The 25685-nt window shown below is 32.7% G+C and overlaps 1 protein-coding gene and 1 pseudogene across 1 annotated transcript; one reads left to right on the forward strand and one right to left on the reverse strand.

Annotated features, from left to right (window-relative positions):
- Window positions 1–530: 530 nt before the first annotated feature.
- Window positions 531–6980, reverse strand: LOC108342376 (receptor-like serine/threonine-protein kinase SD1-8). Its single transcript, XM_017580149.2, has 7 exons — window positions 5626–6980; window positions 2319–2474; window positions 2040–2230; window positions 1722–1932; window positions 1401–1638; window positions 1167–1317; window positions 531–1070 (listed from the first exon to the last, which is right to left on the reverse strand). Exons 1-7 carry the CDS (start codon window positions 6917–6919, stop codon window positions 759–761), a joined length of 2553 nt encoding a protein of 850 aa, XP_017435638.1. The 5' UTR covers window positions 6920–6980; the 3' UTR covers window positions 531–758.
- Window positions 6981–8467: 1487 nt separating this feature from the next.
- LOC108326360 (NAD(P)H-quinone oxidoreductase subunit K, chloroplastic-like) overlaps window positions 8468–25685 on the forward strand; it is a 31381-nt pseudogene continuing 14163 nt past the window's right edge.

Genomic DNA, 25685 nt, shown 5'->3' on the forward strand with positions numbered 1-25685 from the left:
AATTAAAATGGTGTTGAATTCTATGGAAAGTATCGTAATGCAAGTGAATTTTATTTGCTTTAGAATATATTAAATCACAGCTTTCAAAGTGTCGGAAGGACAATCTTTGACTGCTGAAGTGATAAAGGATTTTTGTTTTAATTAAAGACTATTTTAAGGTTCTTCATTCTTTACATCAATTTTTCATGTAGAAATCAAGTTTACGAAATACTTTAAAAAGTAGGCATGAATGAGAATTTCTGTATCTACGTGTTACAATAAAATCGAAAAAAAAATGATAAAAAAAAAGGCAACATTAATTAAAATTTAGATTGTGGCATACAAAAAAGCAAAATTAAGTATTTATGATGATTGATATAATAAAAAAAAATACACTATATCTTAATCCACCATTCCCAAAAGGCACAAACTTTGTAAAAATGGAAAGCGATAGATTCATAGGATCAAAGAGTACATTCGGATAAGCCTAAAATCTAAGGTAAATATTGTAAATGCATTGGTTGAATAATAGTGAATATAAGACATGAGGATTTGATGGTATAAAACAATTATGTAATCTTTTTCTGTTAAGAGAGCTCAATAACAGCAACGAAAAGTACCTTAAACTATATAACATCTCTAATATACATAAAAAACAAGATCATATTATACCTCAAAAACACTGCAACTATCAAAGAAGGGATTCTTCTTGTTTAAACTTGAAAGAAAAAAAAAAGTGATTATACTAGTATGCTAGCTAAATGAGGTCACGTTCTTTTCTACCTAGCATCTATCATTGTGACAGTGACTTGGTTCACAGTGCATGATTCTTCTAGTTTACTTGAAGAAGATTCAGTTTCCGTAGGATTTCTTCCTAGACAAAACCCTGGGCTTTTGGGTTGTGACATTGATGCAGTATCACTACTCAGCATCAACACCACTGAAGACATCGTTGGCCTGTCTTCTGCACGCTCTTGCACGCATAAGAGACCCACTTGTATGCATCTATGAACTTCTGATGCTGAATATGATGTGTCAATAGACGAATCACTCAGTTCCAATGCATTTCCTTCCATCCACAACTTCCACGCCTACAGTACAACAAACCACAATCACATGTTTGTTATCAAACAGGACATTATATTAGAACCAAACAACAAACATACTACAGCAACGGTTGCACATACATGTCCTAGAAGATTCAATTCTTTGTTGGCCAAATAGAATCCTCTGTTCTTTTTTCCACTTACTATCTCCAGCACAAGAACCCCAAAACTAAAAACATCAGATTTTACTGAGAAGACTCCATCCATAGCATATTCAGGGGACATGTACCCACTGCATACAAAAATTTGTAAATGGTAAATATCACAATGTTTGTTGTTTGTTTGTGTGTGAGAGAGATGTTACTTGGTACTCACTATGTTCCAACAATTCTCATCGTATTTGCTTCTATCTGATCCGTGCCAAAAATTCTAGCCATACCAAAATCTGATATCTTTGGGTTCATCTCTTTGTCAAGTAGAATGTTGCTTGCCTTGAGATCCCTGTGTATGATCCTAAATCTGGAATCTTGGTGCAAATACAGAAGCCCTCTGGCAATGCCACATATAATGTTGAAGCGCATTTGCCAGTCAAGTGAGGATTTTTTTGCCTTATCTGGATCATCGTGGTTATTATCAATATATCAAGTGTTTGAAATTTGAATACAAATTATGAATCAGAATGTTGAAATGACTCACCAAACAAAATTGCATCAAGGCTTCTATTTTCCATGTACTCATAGACCAGCATCTTCTCGTCCATCTGGATGCTGCAACCAAGCAAACGAACTAGATTTCGATGCTGAAGCTTGACAATCAATTTGACCTCATTCTTGAACTCCTCAATTCCTTGGCCAGAATTTTTTGATAATCTCTTCACAGCAATGTGCTGACCTTCCTTCAACCTGCCCTGGTATAAACACAATTATTCCAGTCATGCATTTTCACGGATCATAGCATAATTCATGAGTGCATTCAAGGACTTGTTTGTTGGCGACATTTATTAAAACTGCTTACTTTGTAAACACTACCAAAGCCTCCTTGTCCAAGTTTATTTTCTTCAGAGAAGTTGTTTGTAGCCATTGTTATGGTGCTAAAATCAAACAGTGGCAACTCTAGGTCGTCCATGTTACTTTCACCGGACTGTTCTCTGTTACTTGATAACACTCCCTCATTCATTAACAAATCCTGACTTCTTTCCGAAAAACCTGATTTTGAAACAAAAAACAGTAACATATCATCATACTGCAATAGTTGCAATGTGCACTACCAAGGTGGACAGTAACTGTGCATCACCTCTTTTTTCTGTCTTCCATTTCAATACACGTTGCAATTTCCTCTTCTTCCACAAGATAAAAATTCCAGATGCCAATACTACAAAACCTGCAACACCAACTACAATGCCTATATCCTTTACTGTATTACTTGTCTTGCCAGAATCACCTTCTACCCCTATAAGTCATCAGAGAAACAGCTTTTTTAGTTCAGAGATCCACTTTACATTTGATCTGGTTAATGAAAAGTTATAGCTTTCCAAAATCAAGTTGAGGAAGTTCAAAGTAAATAAAAAAACAAATAAACTTTCCAGTCATTGGTTTCATCAGAAATCTCTTATGGTTTCACATATATTATATATAATCTCTCCCACCCCTATGAAAAATCCCATCATCACAATCATCTTTCTTGCATGTAATTTATGCAACAAAGGGATGTGATATGATTTAGTTTTTTTCATAATTTAATTTGGGAATTTGGATTTCCCATTTGAGGAAGATCTGCAACTTTCTGAAGTTACCTACTCCCACCAAAATGAATCAAAAATTCCCATTTGGCTGCAACCAATCCTTTACAATCTCATGGTCCACCAAGAAGATGATTCAAACGTTTTTCCCCTGTCATTAATTAACGTTTTCCACGTCCCTCTTAAACCCTCCTTTCCTTTTGTCAAATTTGCACAGCAACATGCTTGGGCTTGATAAGATAAGATGTCACTTCGCCACCACAGCGACCATGTTTTTAATGCGAGTAGTCACATTATGGGCCAGAATTACGACTAGATACAACGCCACTGTTTAATTCAGTTTCAACAGGTAAATATTAAAATCGATTTCCTTCAAAATAAATGCAAACTCCTTTTTTCACTCAGCGTCTTATATTAAGTAGTTGTACATTTATTTATCGATTATAATAATTTTGCTTGTAAGTTATTTTAAAAAAACTGAGTTAACGGTCTAATAAGAAACGCAAATTAATAAACTTCCAAAAATACAAATATAAAAGAATTTTTGTCAGAAGAGACAATTCAAAAAGAGGTGTGGCCTCATGAAACCTTACAAGTCAAAAAGGTTGGGCCACATTCTTGTCATAGAGAGACAAAATTTAATATATTTAAATTCAGAAAAGTGATTGATCAAAAAAAAAGAAGAAACGAAAGCACTTAAGTGGCCCACAGAACTTTGAATAGATCCTTTAATTATGGAGTTAATTTGATTAACGCAACAAATCAAGGTGAGGGTAGCACAGTAGAGTGGAATCATGCAGTTCAGCACTTATTTTTCTTTTGGGCACACATAATCTAATATCCAACTTTGGCTGCGTCATCAACCTTTCTTTTTTTCTCTAAAAGTAGTTCATCCTTGTTGGTTTGTGAGAATAAAAGGTGGTAAAGCAAAAATCATTCATCATCAATTGTTTTATTTTTTAAACACAGAGGAAAAGGAAAAACAAATCAATTGTCAATCTAATCTAAAGATAGAGTGACAAAGAAAACAACATCAAATCTAAGTTTTGAAATGTTTCTAACCATGTTTTTTTTATTATTATTTTATTTCTATGACTAAGATCTTATGTAAGACCTACTTATAATTTTAAGATCTTTCAAATACTCTAATGATAATTACTTATAAGATCTATGTTAAGACTTTTGTAACCAACTATTTCAAATTTTAAGAATGAAAAACAAATAAAATCTTTCATAGATAAAAGCTTACTAATTTTATCATAATTAAAAAATTATGAAACACATTAATTAACCATGTTTTACACAATTTTCTTAAGAATATGTGAAAACATAAACCCTTTAAACTGTCCATAAATGAAAATTAAAGTAAGACATTATCACTTCTACTTTGCAACAAGTGATTTTCAAGGATTTTACACGAAGAATTTAGATATAAGAAGCAAAACAATTTCATTAAATTATTTTATCACTTATTGAATATTTTAATGCACTTATTAGTGAAAAATGATCATGTTAATTATTTATTTAGTGTAAAATTGAAAGAAGAGTTTTTTCATAATTTATTTTTACTTATGAAAAAAGGTAGCTTTGAGTGAGGACCCTTGAGCAAACACATCATAAAATCTTCCAGAATTTGAGGTGCGTTGGGTTCCTTATGTGGAAGTATTAGGAAAATTTTATATACACATAATAAATTTTCTGGTCACCAATGCATCTACCACAGATGGTGAGAATAAGTATTGCTAAGTATTGACTAGTGTGTGTGACTCACTGCCACCGCGACACATGTTGCACACCAGTAACATATACAATCATAAGGTTCCCATTGTTCCTATGTGTGAAACGAGGGTCACAAATATCTAATATATACTAATATAACTATCAAATTTTTAATTTATAAAAAAATTATCTAATCAATTATGTGTCTTGTGAAAGTATGAACACTAAAAATTAAATTTATATTAAACAGTTAAATTAGTTAAAATTTAAATAACCATTCTTAGGTAACAAAAAATAGGGTAAAAAAAAAACTTGAAAGCAATAGGACTAAGACATTAAAGAGCACGTGTAGCAGGTACAGGCTATCGACCACTAAACTGTTTCGTTGTCTTTCATTCTGTTGGCTTCCTTCTCAGTTAAAACACTCTTCCATTTTCAAATTGATGCTGTCATTTGAATAATTACTTTCTAAGACAAAAGTCAATCTGCTAACGTATTTTGTTTTTCTTTTCTTGTTTGTTTGTGAATCTGCTAATGTTCTCTGGGATAAAAATCATTAAATTAAACATCTAAACCAGTTTCTACGTCTAGAATCTGATATTCCTCTATAATATTTCATCCATCTTAAGTTACTTCATAAGAAGGTTACTCTTTGCAAAAGTTATTATAATTAGTATCATAGTTTAATGTTAGAATAGGGTTTCAGTTTGAACATGACAGATAAGTACTGCTAAACTGCTATAGCTCTATAAAGGTAAGGCGTGCATGTCAAAGGAGTTCTATTCCCGTCTTTTCATACTTGCAAAATATTCTCTTTACTCATTCAACATCTAATGATGCTGAGGACCCTAAACCCTTCCACTCCACTAATTTGGTGCAGTTCTAAAATTCTCATAAGTGCAGTGTTTACTACACACCCATTTCTGTTGACTTGTTTTTCTCAATGCGTGTAAATATGCTCCTATTTCACTATGTGTTTTTTTTAGACACTGTAGTAATCAACGGTTCAAATTGAAAAAAAGAAGAAAGAAACTAAAAGTAACATTTTTTATCAGATTCAAACGACCAAATGCATATGCCCTGTTTTTTCCCCTTGAACATGAAACAGAGAAAACGCAGATTCAGAATTCAGGAAGAACATACCTATATCAGAAGCCGCCAATCTGACATAAAGATCTTGCCCTCCAGAAGGGTAGCTTCTGACGTCCAAGAGCTCCCCAACCCACATCACGCACCCACTCCCTCCGTTACTAATCTCAATATTGGCATAAGCAGTGCACGAACAATTCCTCTGGCACAAATTCCCGCACTCCACCAGCCCCATGCTCCTGTTCACGAACACCGACGTTGTATCAGGCAACTTCACATTCTGCATATGCAAAAACCTGTCACTCCCACACGCCAATCCCGTGTTCCTCACACACCCACCAGACCCATCTCGCAAATTCCACGCCTGCTGGTTCCTAGGCCGGAACCCTGTGATGCACTGACACACCGGCGATTCGTTCGTGTCGCAGACTCCGTAGGGACCGCACTCTCTGTAGTTGTCGCATTGATCTTTGGGAGCGTACCAGAATTTGTTCCAAACCTGGGTGCTTTCTATCCACGTAAGGCGTTGGAGTTCCCCGAAAGAGGTCACAGAGAGTCTCGAGAACAAGGAGTGGTTCGCAATTGAGAATGTGTAGTATACTTGGTGGTCATCCGCAAAGAACGAGAACTTAATGGAATCGGTGACGGGATGCATCTCGGGCACCCCGCTGAATCTGTCGCCATTCCAAGGTCCACTACGGTAGATTATCCGGTCCTTGTTCCAGAGGAATATTTCCGGCAGACCACGGTAATCTAGCTTGAAGGAAAAATCCCCGCTTGAAGGGTCTTGGTTTGTGCTCCAGGAGGTTATGTGTTTCTCCATGCCCGTATCGAAGTTCCAACCTAGTTTCATGCCGGGTAACAAGGTATCTGTCGGGTAATCGAAGCTCTGCCAGAGGAACCTAGTGGGGTCATTCTCGTTTTCTTCTCGAAGAACCAGGTTCCCGGAATCCAAGAGCTGAAGAACTGGGTTGATTATTGGTGTGGTGTGATTGGAGGACCAGACAGGTTTTTGGGATTGATTTACGATGATGAGGTTTCCCTTGTCGTCTATTTTGAGAAAGGCGTTGGAATTTTGAAGTGGGGTGTCACGATTTGCAACCCAGACCACAGTTTTATCTGTATGGTGGATGGTTTTGTACCATATGGCCAAGTACCAGGTGGAATTGGTGTAGGAAAAGAAACCAAACTCGAAAATTGCACTGGGGGAGAGGAGGGTTTGGTTGGTTTGGAGGGATTGGGATTTTGTTAAGGTATCTGTGGAGATGGAAAGTGTGGGAAAGAGGGTGAAAAAAGTGGTGAAGAAACATAAAAGGAAGAATGTGAGGAGGTCAGTGGAACCTCCCATGTTTGGAGAGGCTTTGTTACTCAGTGTAAGGTAAATTTAAGGTACTTGAGACAAAAGTTGCAGTGCTCATCTATTTATTCTTCTTTTCGGTTTGACAGAGAATACTCTTTTTTTTTTTTTTTATGGATGTTATTTGGTCTCCCTTTTCTCTTTTTCAAAAGCTTTTACCAATAATTTTCAAAATCCGGCATCACCTTTATATATATATATATATATATATATATATATATATATATATATATATATATATATATATATATATATATATATATATATATATATATATATATATATATATATATATATATATATATATATATATATATATATATATATATATATATATATATATATATATATATATATATTTGGGAGTTACTCCCTCCACCACCACACATAGCTTCCTCCACCTCCCCATCCCTTTTTTACCCTTTAGTAATATTTAATTTTTGTTTTTATTTTTTTACCTAACAACTCTTCACTCACCACCACTGTATGAATGCACCTCCACAACAGTTAACTACTTCCGTTTGAATGAAATTCTCTCAATTTTATTCTCTTTGTGATTTTTGTTTGCTGAAAGTGTGGTGGTGTAATGTGGGGTTATTGTGGTGTGTTTGGTTGGAGATAGCAAAGCTTCATTGTGGTGCAAGAGGGTGCAATGGTGGGAAAGCTTCGTCTCAGTGGTGGTGGTGGTGGTGGTTGAAGGTTCACTGAATATATAAGTCTTAGAGTGTAACGGATGTGGATATGAGTTGCTTCTTAAACGTATCCACATCCGTTGCATTTAGTGGAAGTGTGAGTGTCACTCAAATTGAAATTGAAATGTACGATTCATGTTTAATGGCATTACATGTTAGATTCTTCCAACCCCACAACGGGATTCAGACACTTTCTCATTCCTTCTAATGCTTCGGGCGCCGAAGCTGAAGCCAAAGTGTCGGAATATCCCTCCGGTGGCTATGATATTACTAAATCAGGATATCTCGGAGGCAAACTTGCCGGAGTATAACCTTTCCACTCAGATTCCTCTTCTGAAGAACCAACCGGCGAAGTGGCCAATGCCGGAGTCTCAACTGGGGGAACGCGAAGCGAAATTCGGAACTGGAGCAAGAACTGGTTGGTTCGACGACGATTTAGGACTGCTTCTTGAACGAATCGGAGGAGCCAACTACGCCGGCAAAGGCAAAGGAGAATGAGAAGGATAAATGTTGGATCGGGGACTGAGAATTCCGGCGAGGCCGTGAACGGCGAAGTAGTGGCCGTAATAGAGGCCGGGGAAAGCAACGTCGAAGCTGCCGACAACGATGGCAGAGGTATTGCGGCGCGTAAGTTGGAGAAGGCGCTGAGGGAGGAGCGTGGGAAGCGTGTAACCGTCGGGGAGGAGGCAGAGGTGGGCGAGAGAGGCGGCGAGGGACGACGTGGAAACAGAGCATATCGATGTAAGTGGAGGTGGTCCGAGTCATGTCGAGAGCGAAGAAGGTGAAGGCGCGCGAGGTGGCATTGTTGTCATTCTGGTGAGAGAGAATGTCCATTTGAAGATCAGACATGACGATTGCAGAGGTTGTAGCCTCTGGCCTTACACCAATCGGGGTGGGGGTGGGGGGTGAGTGAAACAGAAAGGAGATTAGGGTTTTAAAAGTTAAAAAATAAAATAGGTAAAAGTAAAAAGGATAAGTTTGAAATTTAAGAAATATTGGGGAGGTGTTGGAAGAACATGGGGTGGTGGAGGGAGTACCTCTCTCTCTCTCTCTCTCTCTCTCTCTCTCTCTCTCTCTCTCTCTCTCTCTCTCTCTCTCTCTCTCTCTCTCTCTCTCTCTCTCTCTCTCTCTCTCTCTCTCTCTCTCTCTCTCTCTCTCTCTCTCTCTCTCTCTCTCTCTCTCTCTCTCTCTCTCTCTCTCTCTCTCTCTCTCTCTCTCTCTCTCTCTCTCTCTCTCTCTCTATATATATATATATATATATATATATATATATATATATATATATATATATATATATATATATATATATATATATATATATATATATATATATATATATATATATATATATATATATATTCCTACTTAGGTTATCTTCATTTATGGGCTTTCAACCAATTTGGGTTTCATGTTCTTATGTGTGCATCTGAACCAGAACCCCCTTTTTAATTGGGAATTAAACTTTTTGGTTTTTTACAAATTTGACTTAATTTACTTTCGAAATTATTGGGTCTGATTTTAAATTAATTATTGAAAGGATTAAGTCGTATCTCATGGTCATGACTTCGTTTTGAAAAAGTTGTGAGATCGATATTGGACTTCTTAATATATTGAAGGTTTAATAGCTTATTTTGTTTCTAGAGTTTTGTTGAACAATGTCAATTCCGTTTCTATTTTTAAAAGTGCTTAAACTTGATCTTTACTTGGTAAATTTTGCGTCAACGTCGTTCATTCCATTAAATATGCACAAACATAGTTAACTTTTTTCTTTCTCTTCTGCTCCTCTGTAACAGTAAACTTTTCTCTTTTTTTGTTAGTGTGTCAAATTGATTGTCAGCCTTTTAATATCACATCATGATCCAGTCATTGTTCCTACTAAAGTACTACCTAACCAAACATTTTTCTTTTTCTTCTTATATACAAAGTGGGACCCACACTTTTAATTTCACTCAAATAAGAACCACTTTTCCGTAACAACCCTGTATAAACCTTCCTTCATACAACCTTCATTCTTCTTTTCTTATTTACCAATCATTCTGCTCTTCTTTTATTTTCTTCCCTTTATTTTCCTTTTATTCTTCTTAAATTCTTTCTCCCCCTATCTAATAATTACGTAACAAAAGAACATTCCCATGCACTAACAATTTTTCACCCAATTCCAATTTAAAACCCAACCACATCTCACACCACCCTCCATTCCACTAATGTAACCATTTCAGTACTTCAAACTCTTTCTTTCTCCAACATACTCAACCACTCTCTTCTCATTCTCACTCTCACTCATTCTCTCTGCTTCAGCTAAAACCCCGAGACGACTTCTTCCATGCAAACCTCACTCTTTCATTGCCACCAACCCTTTCTTTCACCTTCTCCTCTCGCACTTACATATGCACATCCCAAGCCAAACCGAGGAGAACTTACATCTCTATGCATGCAAGGATTCATCACGCCACACCAACAAAAGTCACTACTCCTCCTAACCATTCCCATAGTAACTTACCAAGCCTTCTTTCTTTCCACTTAAACACCAAACCTCTCCACCTATCCACGTGATCGCATAGGAAGGACACCCCAACATCTACATATTCCCTGCATATTACTCACTAAAGTTTCAACCCTAACACTCCATATTCCAACCCAACCCTCATGCATTCATGCATATAAGTTCCCAGAAAAGAGAAAACTCGAGCAAGATACCAAGTACCCATCATGATTACTGTCACACTGTCAATAGGTGTGATTCTGTTTGTTTCCAATTTCCTTGCTTGCGATGCACGAAGAGACCATTTTGATCGAAACAACTCGGAAGTATTTGGGGTCGTTTTCTTATTGTTACTAAGTATAAAATTCAACCCTTCATATTCAGCCATACTTCTCTACTTCTTCTATCTCACAGTCTTCATTCATATCAAGAAGAATGGTCGAAACCAAAAAGGGATTGGTAATAGAAATTGACCTTGGCACAACATACTCTCATGTTGCAGTATGACAGCAACAACATAATAGGGTGTAGATCATTCATAATGGACTTATATTAGTTTAATGAACTTTCTTATGCCTTAATTTTTTTCAATTTTATCTTACACTTTCAATAAACTTATTATAATTATATTATTTATTAATAATAATAAAATATGAAAACAACCTTCCACAGTTATAATTATACTATTTTATGAAAACAACCTTTCAATAAACTTATTATAATTATATTATTTTATTATTATTTATTAATAATAATAAAATATTATTTATTATAATTATATTATTTTTTTCTATTTTATCTTACACTTTCAATATACTATTTTATCTTACACAGTTATCAATATCTTAGTGTTACTATATAAAAACAACCTTTTAGACATATTAGGTCTCATTCAACATAGTGGGGTTTTGTAAAATAAATATGGTTGAGGTTGGCTAGTTTTATAAGAAAGGAGAAAGTGAAATAGGTGTGATTTAAATAAAAAGAAAAAACAGATAATAAAGAAGGTATGGTGGAACGTGAATTTAAAAGAGGGTGCAGAGGAGAATGGTCATAGAGGGGTATTGAGTTTCATTGAACAACCACTAGTTTTGAGTTTGCATGCAGGAGACAACCCATCCTCTCAGTTAGGCTTGGAAGGCAAAGACGCGCGTAGCTGCTAGATTTTGGAAGAGAAAGAAATAAAGATTATTCATGGTGAAGAACTTCCTAAATGCAACATATACGGGTGAGGGAAGAGTGAAAATTTGCATAGAAACATTGATTGAATATGGGACCCACGGTGTAAGTAAGGAATAATGGGGTTTAATAAAAGTGTGCAGAGTCTTAATTTTTCCTTTAAAGGTTTTATTAAATATTTAGTGGTACAACCAATAATCAAAGATTCACATGATTTTTTTAAGAGAAATTTTCTAGGTGGGTCCCATTGCGATTTAAACCATCTTTGAAGGTTCACTTTTAAGTGAGGGGCTCATGTAATTAATGGTATAAACACTGACAAAAGGCTGCATTACACAGAAAAACAGAAGAGAGAGAAAGAAAAGGTTAACGCCGTTTGTGATATTTAACGGAAGGGACAATGTTGACGTAAAATTTAATAAATGAGAACCAATTTCAAAAACTTTTAAAACGAGGTACTAAATTGACATTATTCAGCAAAACTGGGGACAGAATAGGCTATTAAGCCTATATTGAAATAGTATTCATGAAAGGTGATTTTCGTGAAGATTACACTTAATTAACCTCAAAGCAAAGTTATTATGGAATTAGGCAACTTCCGTTAAAAATCACGTTCAAGTAAAGTTGTATCTCGGTTTAACAACTTTTGTTAAAAATAATGTTTAATTGAAGTCGTACTAGCATTTGATGGCTTCTACTGAAATCATGTTGAGTTGAAGTTATGGTACTGGTTGACAACTTCTGTTTAAAAATATGATCAATTGAAGTCATACCTTGGTAACTTCAACCTAAATCCAATTTCAACTGAAGTTATGCCACCTGTTGGCGATTTCTGTGTAAACAATGTTCAACTGAAGTTGTGACAAAGATTGACGAATTATGCTTTAAAATAATTCAACTAAAGTCATGGACATAATTGAAGACTTCGATATTAATGACATTTCATAGTTTTGGTTTTACAAATTTAATTCTTACTTAGTTATGAATTGTTGGAAAATAATTCGTTACAATAACAAGAAACTTCATTACTCAAATGAAAATAATAATAAAGTTAAAGATAGAAATCTTAATATAAATATTCTTTCATCGTTAGTCAATATAGTGACAGAGAATTCATTTGTGAGATAAAGTCCCACAATGTGATCTTCATGTTTGTCTTCTAGGCTGCTATTGTTGGTTGTGATGGAAAGGTGGAGGTGGCAGCTCATCATCATCATCATCAATGTTGTCTTCATTATCATTATTATCACCTTCATCAATCGTGGCTTGGGATGACATTGTGGAAAGATAATATCCCTTGAATGATTTGGGATTGAATGCACACTAGGGTGTGAATTCAAAAGTTTCAAACATATTTAGTAGACTAGAGAAAATATTTGGTTGACTAGGAAAAATGTTATATGTGAATACTTTGGTATGGTGACTGAAAAGACATGTTTTGATGATGAATGATCTATGTTTGTGGACATCGAAGTTTGGTGTATGCTAGATAAACTAGACTGACCAACTATTTGCTAATTATGAGAAATAGAGAAGATTGGGAGAAAATATCCCTTGTGTGTTTAGCATACACATAGGGTAGTTTATTTATATTGTAAGATATGGGCCAATGCCCTTAATACAGAATAGACTAAGCCCAAATAACAGAAACACACATCTTAACATCTAACACTAATGAACCTGTTAACCATAGAAAGAAGATAAAACATCTTGATATCGAGGTTAAGGGTATGTAGAATGTCATACTATGGGAAGAGATGGAAATTAGTCATAAATAGAAAAGAAGTACATGAGTCAATCTTTTAGGAATTTAACTTACATCATCATTAGATGTGTTAGTTCGGAGGCAATATGTAGTGGATTATAGATTAAAGTATCATTGTATATAAGGCGTGGTGTCACACAAATGGTTGTTACCCGTGAACAAAGTACTTTGAATGAGTTGAGTGTATCGATCATTCCAATCAGTTATCCACCTTTGATGATACTCGAGCCAACATATGTATGCTCTCCCTCTCCAATCTCCTTTATGAAGCTGATTTAAATTTAAAGGTTGAAAGAGAATAACTTGTCGAAAGCAAAACATGACCTATCAACCTTGTGGAATTCAACTGTGGTGAAACAAATAAGAGGAACACAGACTCAATATACTACGCTAACCTCAAAATTGATCAACGAAGTGACCTCATCCTTGGTATAAGGAGTCTAAAGGAACTACAATAAATTTCATACATATTAGATGAAAATAATTTTAAAAAAGTAAAACAAAAGTTTGATTGAGAACCTTTCTAGGCTTTAAGTCATCTAACAGCTTCCTTATGACTCATACTCTATTGTTGGGGTGATTTTATTGGAGTGTGTGTGCAAAAGCCCATCTCTTGACAAGTGGAAAGCCAACTCTTGTAGCAATCTATTTGGCTATTAAGGAGTTAATAGATGGAGTCTTAAAGTATTCCCATGCCCAACACTACAATAGAAGCATGCACCCTTCAATGATTTCTTGGGCAATTCTAACTCCATGGTCAAAAGCACGATATAATCATGCCAAGGACGCACAATCCTTACCAATTTGTGCTCTAGTAAAGGAAACATTTGGAAGAACAATACCCTAGTTTGTTGAACGAGGAACAAAGATCAAGTACATGCTACGAAGAGGACATTAATATTTTGAAGATATTACTGCTATTTTGAGAAAAAAAATGAAATGCAATTTGTCATGTGTCATGTGCAAAGATCATTTGCCAAAATTTAGAATTTATTGTTCAAGAGATTGCTAGTCCGCAACTAGGATGCTACCCTATGTCATACACTGTTAAACTAAAGGAACCATGATGTGATTGTGGTGAGTTCCAAGTTCTTCAATTGCCTTGTTCTCATGTGTTTGCGGTTTGTTCTTTTTGTCATCTACAAATATTGACATATTTTATCCTTATATACAACCTCTTCAATATTTTCAAGGCTTATGAGGTCTAATTTCATCCAATTAAAAATGAAGACTATTAGTCTACTTACGCAGGACCACGTTTCATCACCCACAAGGAAGATCAACAATTAACTGTATCTGTCAAGAAATTGATGAGTCAACTCCTAACAAACTTAAAAAGTGCTCTTATTATCAAAATGAAGGGCACAGTAGAACCAATTATCCATATAGAGAATCATGATGATATGCTTCACTTGTAATTTGAATCTTTAATAGATGTCTTAATTTTCCATTCAACTTTTCTCTAATTTTTATATATATTATCATGTAACATTTAAAATTAACAAATTTAACTCCTAAATTTATTAAAAAAACATACATCACGAATAAGAAAAATAATGAAGACAATGTGTCAATCATCTTATACAACCACCAAAAATTTTTAGTCAAGAACTTACATGAAACTTGCTCAAAATGGACTAAACTAAAGTCTTTACATGAGTGCATGACTTCAATTTAACTTCAACTCAATGCAACACTCAAGTTGCCAACAAAACCCAAGACTTTAGTTCAACTTTTTCTAGGTAAAACTCACCAACCACATGCACGACTTTAGTGGAAATTGAATTTAGGTTGAAGCTGACAACCTCTCCCATAACTTTAGTTGAACATATTTTTGGACATAAGTCACCAACCAATATCACGACTTCAGTTGAACATTTTTTACACAAAAGTCGCCAACATGTGTTACGACTTCAATTGAAAAAGGATTTAGGCTAAAATCATGGTTAATTAAGCTTAATTTTTTCAAAAATCGTCTTTTTAAGGTACGACTTCAATATTATGAAGAAATTGTACATAAATTTCACAACTTTCTCAAAACGAAGTCATGAACACCAGGTTCAACATAGTACTTTTGGTAAATAATTTAAAATCAAACCCAAATTCATAATTTCAAAAAATAAATTAATCAAAATAAATTATAAAAAAACTTTTCTTTATATCATATGTTGGGAAATTCTTCCATAAACAAATCAAGTAGTTATCCGAACCAAACAATAAATATAACTATAACATTCAAAAATTTCTATAAATAGGATTTTTCATATCAATGTAAATTACATGCATATTTTAATTACTTCTATATAACTCATTATCGCCATATTTATCATGATTATATTGTGTTTAGGATTATCCTATTTATCATGATTATATTGTGTCTAGGTTATCCTATTTATCATGATTATATTGTGTCTAGGTTAGCCTATCATGATTATATTATGTCTAAGGTTACCCTAATTATCATGTACTCTTGTATCAATTTATTTTTATAAATAGAAGATTATGAGAGGGATCAATTAAGCCCTGTAGAATTATTTTACAGTTTCAATCTTAAGTTGGTATCAGAGCAGGTTGTCTGAGTCTCTTCCTACTCTGTCCTTGTTGCCGCCGGTGGCAGCGCCGCCACCGGCGGCCTTAAAAATTTCATCTTTTCTTAAATACCTCAATGAGCAGTCATGTTCTGGTTTCTATCTAGTCTCCAAACCCTAGTTGTTGTGCGCAATCGTCTAGCACTGTTTGCCGCTGTTTGGTGTAGTTTGTCGTTGCCTGGCGTCGTTTGTCGTTGTCCACTTGGCACTATTTTTCCATTATGAGGAGTTGTCCACATAAGTTTGTCACCATCAACCTCTGTTTACTGTCATTCCGACGTCGTCCGCTAATGCCCGCCACCGACCACCGCCACAGTTTAGTCCGACGACTAATGGATCTGGATCGCCTCTTGAGCCATGGTCAACCATGCCTGTGTCGAGGGCTAGTTCTCATCCAAGCACTTCCACATGCGCCACATCTGTTCAACCTTCGTCGCCGTTGCCGTCTCATTTTCTCTGGCGAAGTTAGGGGTTTTGTGCGCATCGAGGAGCGCGACCCATCCCTGGTTGTCGCTGTCATTCGTCTCGCTGGACCAAAAGAAAAAAATATTCTTTGTTTCAGCATTGTTCCTTAGCCTCTTTAACGTGTGTTTAGCTTTGCATATTGTAATGTTCCTGATGGCTTGTGTCATTTATTTACAAGTCTCCAAGGAGAGTCAGTGCTATTAGCGGGTTAACACCAAGGAATTTCAACACCAAAGTCATAAATTTGAGGTTCCTCATGGCATGAGGGGGAGTCTATTTCTAGCAAGATTCAGAATCTTAGTCAAACAATTTCTCCAGTTCCTTGTCAGATCTGTTTTTGGATCCTTTGATGAATAAAGGAGACTATTATGATCTTCCACCTTCATGATTTGTCATCGGCGCATCGTCATTTTTGTCGTTTGTCGTGAGGGGAGTATGTTTTCAGCCATTGCAATATGTTTCCAGCCACTGCATGCCCCATCAGTCAGTGATGGCAGTCGCTGCAGTTTTGTTGCTTCCAGCCATCACCTCGTTAGTTAGTGATGACAATTTAGTCTCTGCAGGCTCCATCAGTCAGTGATGGAAATTTAGTCCCTACAGGCCCCATCAGTTAGTAATGGCAATTTAGTCCCTATAGTGAGGAGGAGTATGTTTCCAGCCACTACAGGCTCCATCAGTCAGTGATGGCAATTTAGTCCCTACAGGCTCCATCAGTCAATGATGGCAATTTAGTCCCTGCAGGCCCCATCAGTCAATAATGACAATTTAGTCCCTGTAGCGAGGGGAATATGTTTTCAGCCATAGTCAAAGGCCCCAACTAGTCAGATATGACAGTCCCTGCTTTCAGCCACTATAGGCCCCAATTAGTCAAAGATGGCACTCCCTGTAGTTTTGTCGCTTCCGGCCACTACAAGCCTCATCAGTCAGTGATGGCTCATTGTCTACCACTCATCATTCACTTTTGATGGAAATCAACTTTGTCAAAGTCATCCTACTTGAAGGTTCATGGTGCTAGATGAAGTTTCGTGGTTGTCCAATATTATTCTCCATAAGCTTATGAGAAGTCTCTTTGGTTATGCTGGTTTGTGAGTCCAATTTGGTTTATAAACATTCTCTCTTGACGGGCTGAAGCATATGTACATCTTATTCGAAGCCAGAGTTACCACGTCTATTGCCTCGACATTTTAGACAAGTTGATTTTGTTGGACTGGGTTTATTTATTCCAAGCATGGCACATACAATTTGTATGCTTTAGCTTGAGGGGAGTGTTAGAATATTTACCCTATTTATCATGATTATATTATGTCAAGGGTTACCCTATTTATCATGATTATATTGTGTTTAGGATTATCCTATTTATCATGATTATATTGTGTCTAGGTTACCCTATTTATCATGATTATATTGTGTCTAGGTTAGCCTATCATGATTATATTGTGTCTAAGGTTACCCTAATTATCATGTACTCTTGTATCAATTTATTTTTATAAATAGAAGATTATGAGAGGGATCAATTAAGCCCTGTAGAATTATTTTACAGTTTCAATCTTAAGTTGTTCAATGTAGTACACCAACCATTTTGTACTCTCTACTCACCACTAATGCACTTTTATCTATCATTGTACTGATTGATATTTGCATATTTAGCGTCAGCGAAAATCTTGTACTAAAACATTAATTGAAAGAAGGAGAGGATTCAATTAAAGGAAACTAAAACAAAGAACACAAAATGGAACACAAGTGTCAAATAGTAAACATGATATAAGGAACCAAAAGAGTAGAAAAGATGAAGTAAAAGATGGAAGACTTGAAAGGGGTGAGGGATTCAAGGTGGAGCACATCGCTTAAGGGGACACTAAGGTTCACCAACTCAAGATAAATGGGCTTGCCTTGAGCTCTATGTTCAAGATGAGACTAAGGGAAGAAGACACACTATACAAGAGGGCACACTGTACTAGAGAGCACTCTCACATATGATCAAATATAAGGTAATTTTACTAGAAACATTCAACCTTTTTACAAGTCTAGAAGAGCCCTTTATATTTGTGTACATCAACAACCATAATATTTGTGTATGGCAGCTAGGTTTTTCTCATCAACAACATTTAACTCATAGTACAAGAAAGTTTTTGCATTAACCACAATCTTCACTGCCTCTAAATCCATGCCCTCATGGAACAGCTTATCCACTGCAAGCTCCAGCATCCACAGGTTAACAGGGACCGCGCATAGAAAATCTCGTAGCACATCTTAATTAGGGTCTTCAAATCACCCTTCTTACACAAGAAGGGAACAAGGATATCAAAAGTGCTTTTATGTGGGTAAAGATTAAAGTTTTTAATCTCATTAAACCACTCCTTAGCTTTATCCAAATTATCCTCATTCACAAAACCTTGGATGATAGCATTGACGCAAAAGATGTCAGGCATCACATACTCCTCCTTCATTTTATTGAAAAGCTTAACAGCGTCACTCATGCTCTTATTCTTATTCTTGGCCAACCCCATCAATTTGGAAGAGTAACTCCACACACAAGGAGTAACATCCTTTGCAACCATTTCTCCCCACACCTTGTCACCATCCTCGAAATTACCCTCTGAGTACAAATTTTCAAGCAAAATGTTATACGTTACTAGTGGAAAAATGACATTTTATAACGTACAAAAATGATCTTTTATAACATAGTTACTGGGGACATAGTTCTGGGCGATATAATAAGTCTGCGCATTAATTTTTTTTTTAAAAAAACATATATATTATAACGTACTAAACAATGTACGTCATGATACGTTGATCACATATTATAACGTACAAAAAATATATACTATATAATAGATCACATATTATAACGTACAAAATTTTTTACGTCATAATACCTTTCACCTATTATAACGAACAAATAAAAATTTGTCAATAATAAACCGCACATATTATGACGAATTTTACGTTATAATAACGTAAATTTCTGCTACGTTATAAAAGCGCAGACTTATTATATCGTCCAGAACTATGTCCCCAGTAACTATGTTATAAAAGATTATTTTTGTACGTTATAAAATGTCATTTTTCCACTAGTGATACTTAAAGAATTCTATATCGAACAAGTTAATAATTTCGGGAGCTTTCTCCAACTCCTCATAGCTTTCTGGAATAGAGTTGATTAACAACAGTAACTTCAACATCTTTTCCTTCTCTCCCAACTTGCTTTCCTTCTCTCCCAACTATAACTTCAACTTCCTTTCCTTCTCTTCCTAGAATCGCCGAATCTTTTCGGACTCCTTTGCTTTCTTTTTAAGGAAAATAAAGAATTTCTTCCCCTCGGAGTCTGGTGTCCATAACTTCTCTTTATTATCTTTGTCGGACTCTGTGTCGCTGCACAGCCACCAGGAGCGCTTGGCGCCGGCGAGGCACCGCACCGTGTTCTCGTAAGTTTTATTGAGTAAGATGAAGCATGAAGCCCGATGAAGAAAACTATACATTTTGAAATTTTGGAAGGGAAAATAGGATAGGTTTGTGAATCTTTCTTTTTTTCAACGCAGGGTCAATATAAAACTCTTACGCAGGGTCAATATATTTATCAATTGGTAGTATTAGTATTATTATTTGGATTAATATAAGTTTTAGCAGTATTGATATTAGTAGAATGAATATTACAAGTTTTTTTTATTATAGTGTATTATTTTTATTATTAGTATAATTATGATTATTGGTGATATTAGTTTTTTTTACTATTATTTTTTATATTATTATAATTATTTTTGGTATTATTACTATTAGTATTAATAGGATTGTTAGTATTATTAATTAGTAATATTAGTGTTAGTATTATTAGCATTAATATTATTGTTGGTGTTAGTATTAGTATTAGTTTTAGTATTATTATTTGAATTAATATTTGTATTAGTAACAATAGTATTGGTATTAGTAGTATCAGAAGTCTTATTATTATTATTTGTATTATATTGATTATTATTAGTATAATTAGTATTATAAAGACATAATAATTTTCGTGTCATTACTATTATTATAATAAAATATTAGAAGTATGTGTAAGGAACAACACCAATAAAAAATCAAGCTAAAACATTTGATTTAATATGTCTAATTTGAAATTTTAGTCCTATCATTACATGTATTAATCAATTATTATATTAATTTTATAATTGGACACAAATAAATTCACATCAAATGTTAATTTTTAATCTTAATATTTATGATAAAAAAACAACAATATCTATTATTTCACATGCTAATATATTTTAATTTTTGCACGTGTTTCTATTTACAAATTTTAATAATAACTTTGCGTTGTATTTATTTTATTAGAAGGATCATATTTCATAATATATCTACATTTTACTTTAACAATTACCTTTACATACACATATCGTTTTAATATAATATATAACTAAAAACTTTGATTATAAATTTTAATCATAAAACCATATTATTTTATTACACATCACTAACCAACTATTATATTAAGTTTATAATTTAACACAATCAAATCCATATTCAAATATTGTTTTTTAATATTATTATTATTAGTATAATAATAATAATAATTTTTTGTATTATTAACAGTGTTACCTTTTTATTATTATAATTATTAACATTCTAGATATTATCACTATTATTGTCATTATGTTAACATTAGCATTTAAATTAACTTATTAGCATTACTATTATTATTATTATTACTATTATTATTATTTTTATTATTATTATTAATAACAAATCATTCCTATACCATAAATTTAGGAACAACGCTGAAAGATAAGTTAAAATATTTAATTTAATATAATATTTAATTAAAAAATATAATTCAAAATTTTTGTCATATCATTATGTCACTAATAATTTATTATATCAATTTAGCACCAAAAGATTCACATCTATATTTTTAATCTTAATATTAACAATTAAAAAAATAACCATATCTATAATTCCACGTGTTAATATATTTCTATATATATTTGTGTGTCTATATTTGTATGACTTTTTATTTTCAAATTTTAACATGAAAATACGATTATACTCTAAAGTATAATTACTCATAAATTTTGAATTATTTAAGGTAAAAAAATATTATTATTTGTAGTTGTTGCTTTATTTAACTATCGATTGAAGTTGTGTTTGATTAATTTGTTTGTGTTGTAGTTGGTTTTTCGGTATATATCTTTAAATCTTTTCTAGAAGGAAATGATGTTTTAGTTTCTTATAATCGTTTTAGTTTATATTTTTGGTTGGCCTAATATCATTTTGGTCTTTATTTTCGTTAGTTTTGTTTACTTAAATGTAACATTCCACTTTAGTAGTATAAAACTATTAAAATAAAAACATTTTATAACAATGATAACTTACAAGAAACTATAAACTACTACTGATGAAGAAGATCTTACACTTGGAGAAAAAAACTCTATCTATGTTGTTGTTGTACCCTCAACCCACGTTGAAACGACTGAAAAGACAGTCTTTCCACCGCCCAAGCCTTAAAATATCAAAACAAATAATTACCCATTTTTTACATTGCTTTCAGATTTTAATTCAATAAATCATGTTACTTGCAACACAACAACATTGCCACTAAGACTGAGTGACTTGTCGATTCGTCCAGACAGAATTTTCTTCATACATTTATTTAAACTTTGTACAATGTGTTTATGTACAAAAGAAGTTCATGTGTGGGTCTTACAACATGTTAAATGATATGAGTTTAAGTGTTACCTGAAATGTAATTTAACATAAAAAAAATGTTTCACAAAAATAGATTAAATGGACTATATTTATTACTTTTAAAATTTAAAAATCAAACTTTATTAAAATTTAAAACATAAAAAAAATTCAATTTTACTTAATTTATATTTCATTTTAATTTTCATAAAAGTTGTTAGGTAGTTAAACAATTTTTTTATGCTTATCCAAAGTCCACACCCGCATGAAAAAAGTGAAACAACTATTTTAAATAAATTAAAAATAAGATTTTTGGTGGATCCAATTGAGATTTCAAAATATATTTTCAAATTAAAAAGTTGTATAGATTTTAAAAGGTCTTACAAGAATTCAATGAGTTTTTTATTGATTTTTTTATGACTTGGATTTTAAAAGATTCGTAAAATCATAAGATTTAAAAAAATACGAATTTAAAATCAATTTAAAGTATTAATGCATTTTAAAAAAATCATAAGAATGTTGTATTTTAGATTTTACAATTAAATGTATCTTTACCTATTATTCTATTCTACAAAATTCTGTGGATCACAATACATTTTATACTAATTAGTAATTTTGAAAACAATGTGAAAAAAAGTGCATGATCAGTATAACTATATATCTCAAGCAGAACATGTGAACAAAACATTTCAAAATAACTATTAAAGTAAGATATACAACGTATAAATAATAAAATTTGGATTAGAAATATAATATCAATACATAACTAATTAATTTTTTTCTTATCGACCTCATGATATTTAGTATACATATATCTATGTTATAGTAGCTCTTTGACTTCTTGGTGTTGTTTGTTGTAAATCTTATAAACAACTAATTATCATATAATTATAATTATAATTAATAATAATAGTAATAATAATTTATCACACTACCATACGTGAACAAGAAATTGAAAAATATAATTAAAAATTTAGTTGTAAAATGAAAAAAGAAATAAAAGAAATATAAACCTGTGTTTGTAGATAAATTTGTAGATTAACTCAATCTACCACGAGTTCAAACAATAACAAAATTATTTTGCAACAAATATATGTTTAACACCTAACCTCATCAAACTATGCACATTGATAATTTAAAACTTAGTATACTATACACAACCAAACCACATTTTTAAAAACATTCTCACGCAACTCTTCTACTTAGAGAAGAATAGTAAATTCATACTCCTTAGTTAAATGAAGTATAAAACTCCCATATATGATAAAAATGAGAAGAAAAAAAAATACATAAAACCAATTGTAGGGAACCTGACTCAAATTTCGTATGGGTCTACATCATATGTTGTCTCTTTATTGAACTCTAAGTTTCCAACTTTTTCTTTATAACTTGACAAGGTGACTGATATCCATTGGGTACGCAGCTTTGGTACTTACATCGTTATAAGCAATTGCTGTATTGGCTTCCTTAGCGAAATCACTTGGATTATATGAATCAAAAAATGGCCTTACATTTCTGTTCTTGCATGGCTTCTCATTTGGGATACACAGCCCATTCGACCCAACTTTGCAGCATGAAACAACATCAACAAGCCCTGCATTAACATCTGCTGCCACCAACCAAAGTTAATATATCTCTAAACATTTCATTTTCTAACCTCATTAACATATTATAGTATTGTAGAAATTGCTTACAAAAATAGAATCAATTGGTATAAACAATTCTAATGATAATGATATATCCTCTCTTCCAACATTTTAATTTGTCCATCCATAATTATTCAAGTTAAGATTTTTCATAACATCTTACATCCTTCCTCAAATATCTTAATTAAAAAAATGAAGAGTTTGGATTAATTAATCTTACCTAAGAAGTGGTGTTTTATTTTATTTTATTAAGTTTCAAAACTTAAAAGAAGGATGGAAAAGCTCCAACTTTATTGTGGAACACGAAATTTAAAAAATCACAATTATGATCTTAAACTAATTAAGATTCATTTTAAGCAATCAAATTTTCCTTTCAAATTGCAAATTCAATTCATGCAAACAAACTAATAACAGAGGTTCAAGATATGACCGTAGAAAGGAAAATTAATCTAATGAAAATTACCATTGAATGTACGTATTCTAGTATTTGTCACCTTCTATTGTCTAATCCTGACTTATGGATTCTTACTAATTCTAACTCATGTGAACCAACTGTATGAATCTTCATATAGAGTTTTAGTTAAGAAAATAAATATTTACTTTATATTTAATTAGTACTTTTAATTGAGTTTTTATGTATTATAACCTAATTTATGGATTCTTAATTACTAATTCTGACTCATGTGAACAAACTGTATGAATGTTCATATAAAGTTTTAGTTAAGAAAATAAATATTTATTTTATATATAATTAATACTTTTAATTGGATCTTTATGTATTATATAACCTGATTTATGGATTCTTATTAATTCTTACTCATGTGAACAAACTGTATGAATGTTCGTTTTAATTAAGAAAATAAATATTTATTTTATATTTAATTAGTACTTTTAATTGGATCTTTATGTATTATAACCTGACTTATGGATTCTTACTAATTCTGACTCTTGTGAACAAATTGTATAAATGTTCATATAGAGTTTTAGTTAAGAAAACAAATTTATTTTATATATAATTAGTACTTTTAATTGGATCTTTATGTATTATTGAGTGCTAAATCTATTTTTTATTTTCATTTATCTTTCATTTTGTCTTCAACCAAATGAGGTAATAATTACTTTTCTCTTCTTATTTCTAATTTTTCAACTAACTTAAAATTTTCTTTTTCAATCTTTTCAAACTCTGTTAAAGGAAGAAGAAACAAGATGGCTAACGAAATGAAGAAAATTAGAAAGGAAATGAACAAAAACAAGAAGATAGAACTATTGATCACACCATGCGAAAAAAAAAATCCAAGGAATACACATTTACTTTATATAACTTAAATATTTACTATATATTTATATTTTAAACTAATGATACAATAATAATAGCTTAAATAATAATTTTATTAGAAAAAAAAGTAAAAAATTGAAAATAATAGTAAACTCAATATTACAACATATTAATTGTATTGGAATTATAATTTCTTATTAGTTTGGATCTCTCCATAATAACTAACACTTTTATCTAAAAGACAGAGTTTAGAATTACCAAGAGTTTTATTTTGCATTGGAAATGGTAATTAAAGTAAATTATGGCTTTTGACGTATCTTATGCTTGTTATTAATTAAGAACCATACGCTAGATAGAATCAAATAACTATTGATTTTGAAGATATTATAATAACTATTGTAATTATTCATTTAGCATTCTATTTAGGAAAGTACTTGTATGTATTACCATAATGATAGAATTTTTACTGTATATTACTACTTGTATTTAAACAATACATTATCAATATAAATCATTATATTCAATACAATTTTTTATCTTGAAATCAGAACTATTAAGTAAACAATTTTTTATCCACAACTACAACCATCATGTCTTTCGCTGCCAGTAAAAAAAGTGACCTACCTTCTACAATTTTTGTCAAGTTGGATAGAGACAATTATCCATTATGAAAATATCTAGTCTTACTAGTGATTAAAAGATGTAAACTTGATGACTATATACTAGGGACAACAGAATGTCCTGACAAATTCATTGTTACGAAGAACACGACAACAAAAAGTCAATCCTAGCTATGAGGATTAGCAAGCCTAGGATCAAGTCATTCTAGGATGGCTGATTAATTCTATGTAAATTGACAATACAACTCAATTGCTTCATTGTGAAACATCCAAACAGTTTTGGAATGAAGCTCAAAGCCTTATTGGTGCACACACCAGATCTATATTCATCTATCTGAAATCTGAATTTCACAACACACGTAAAGGAGACA

This window comes from Vigna angularis, chromosome 1, assembly GCF_016808095.1.
Source record: "Vigna angularis cultivar LongXiaoDou No.4 chromosome 1, ASM1680809v1, whole genome shotgun sequence".
Lineage (NCBI taxonomy): Eukaryota > Viridiplantae > Streptophyta > Magnoliopsida > Fabales > Fabaceae > Vigna > Vigna angularis.

Excerpts from the sequence above, each read along its gene's own strand:
- LOC108342376 (XM_017580149.2), bottom strand. The coding sequence starts at position 6,919 with ATGGGAGGTTCCACTGACCTCCTCACATTCTTCCTTTTATGTTTCTTC. Across the intron at positions 2,231-2,318 it reads ATGGAAGACAGAAAAAAGAG|GTTTTTCGGAAAGAAGTCAG; the intron begins GTGATGCACAGT and ends TTTCAAAATCAG. Across the intron at positions 1,639-1,721 it reads CCTTGATGCAATTTTGTTTG|ATAAGGCAAAAAAATCCTCA; the intron begins GTGAGTCATTTC and ends ACGATGATCCAG.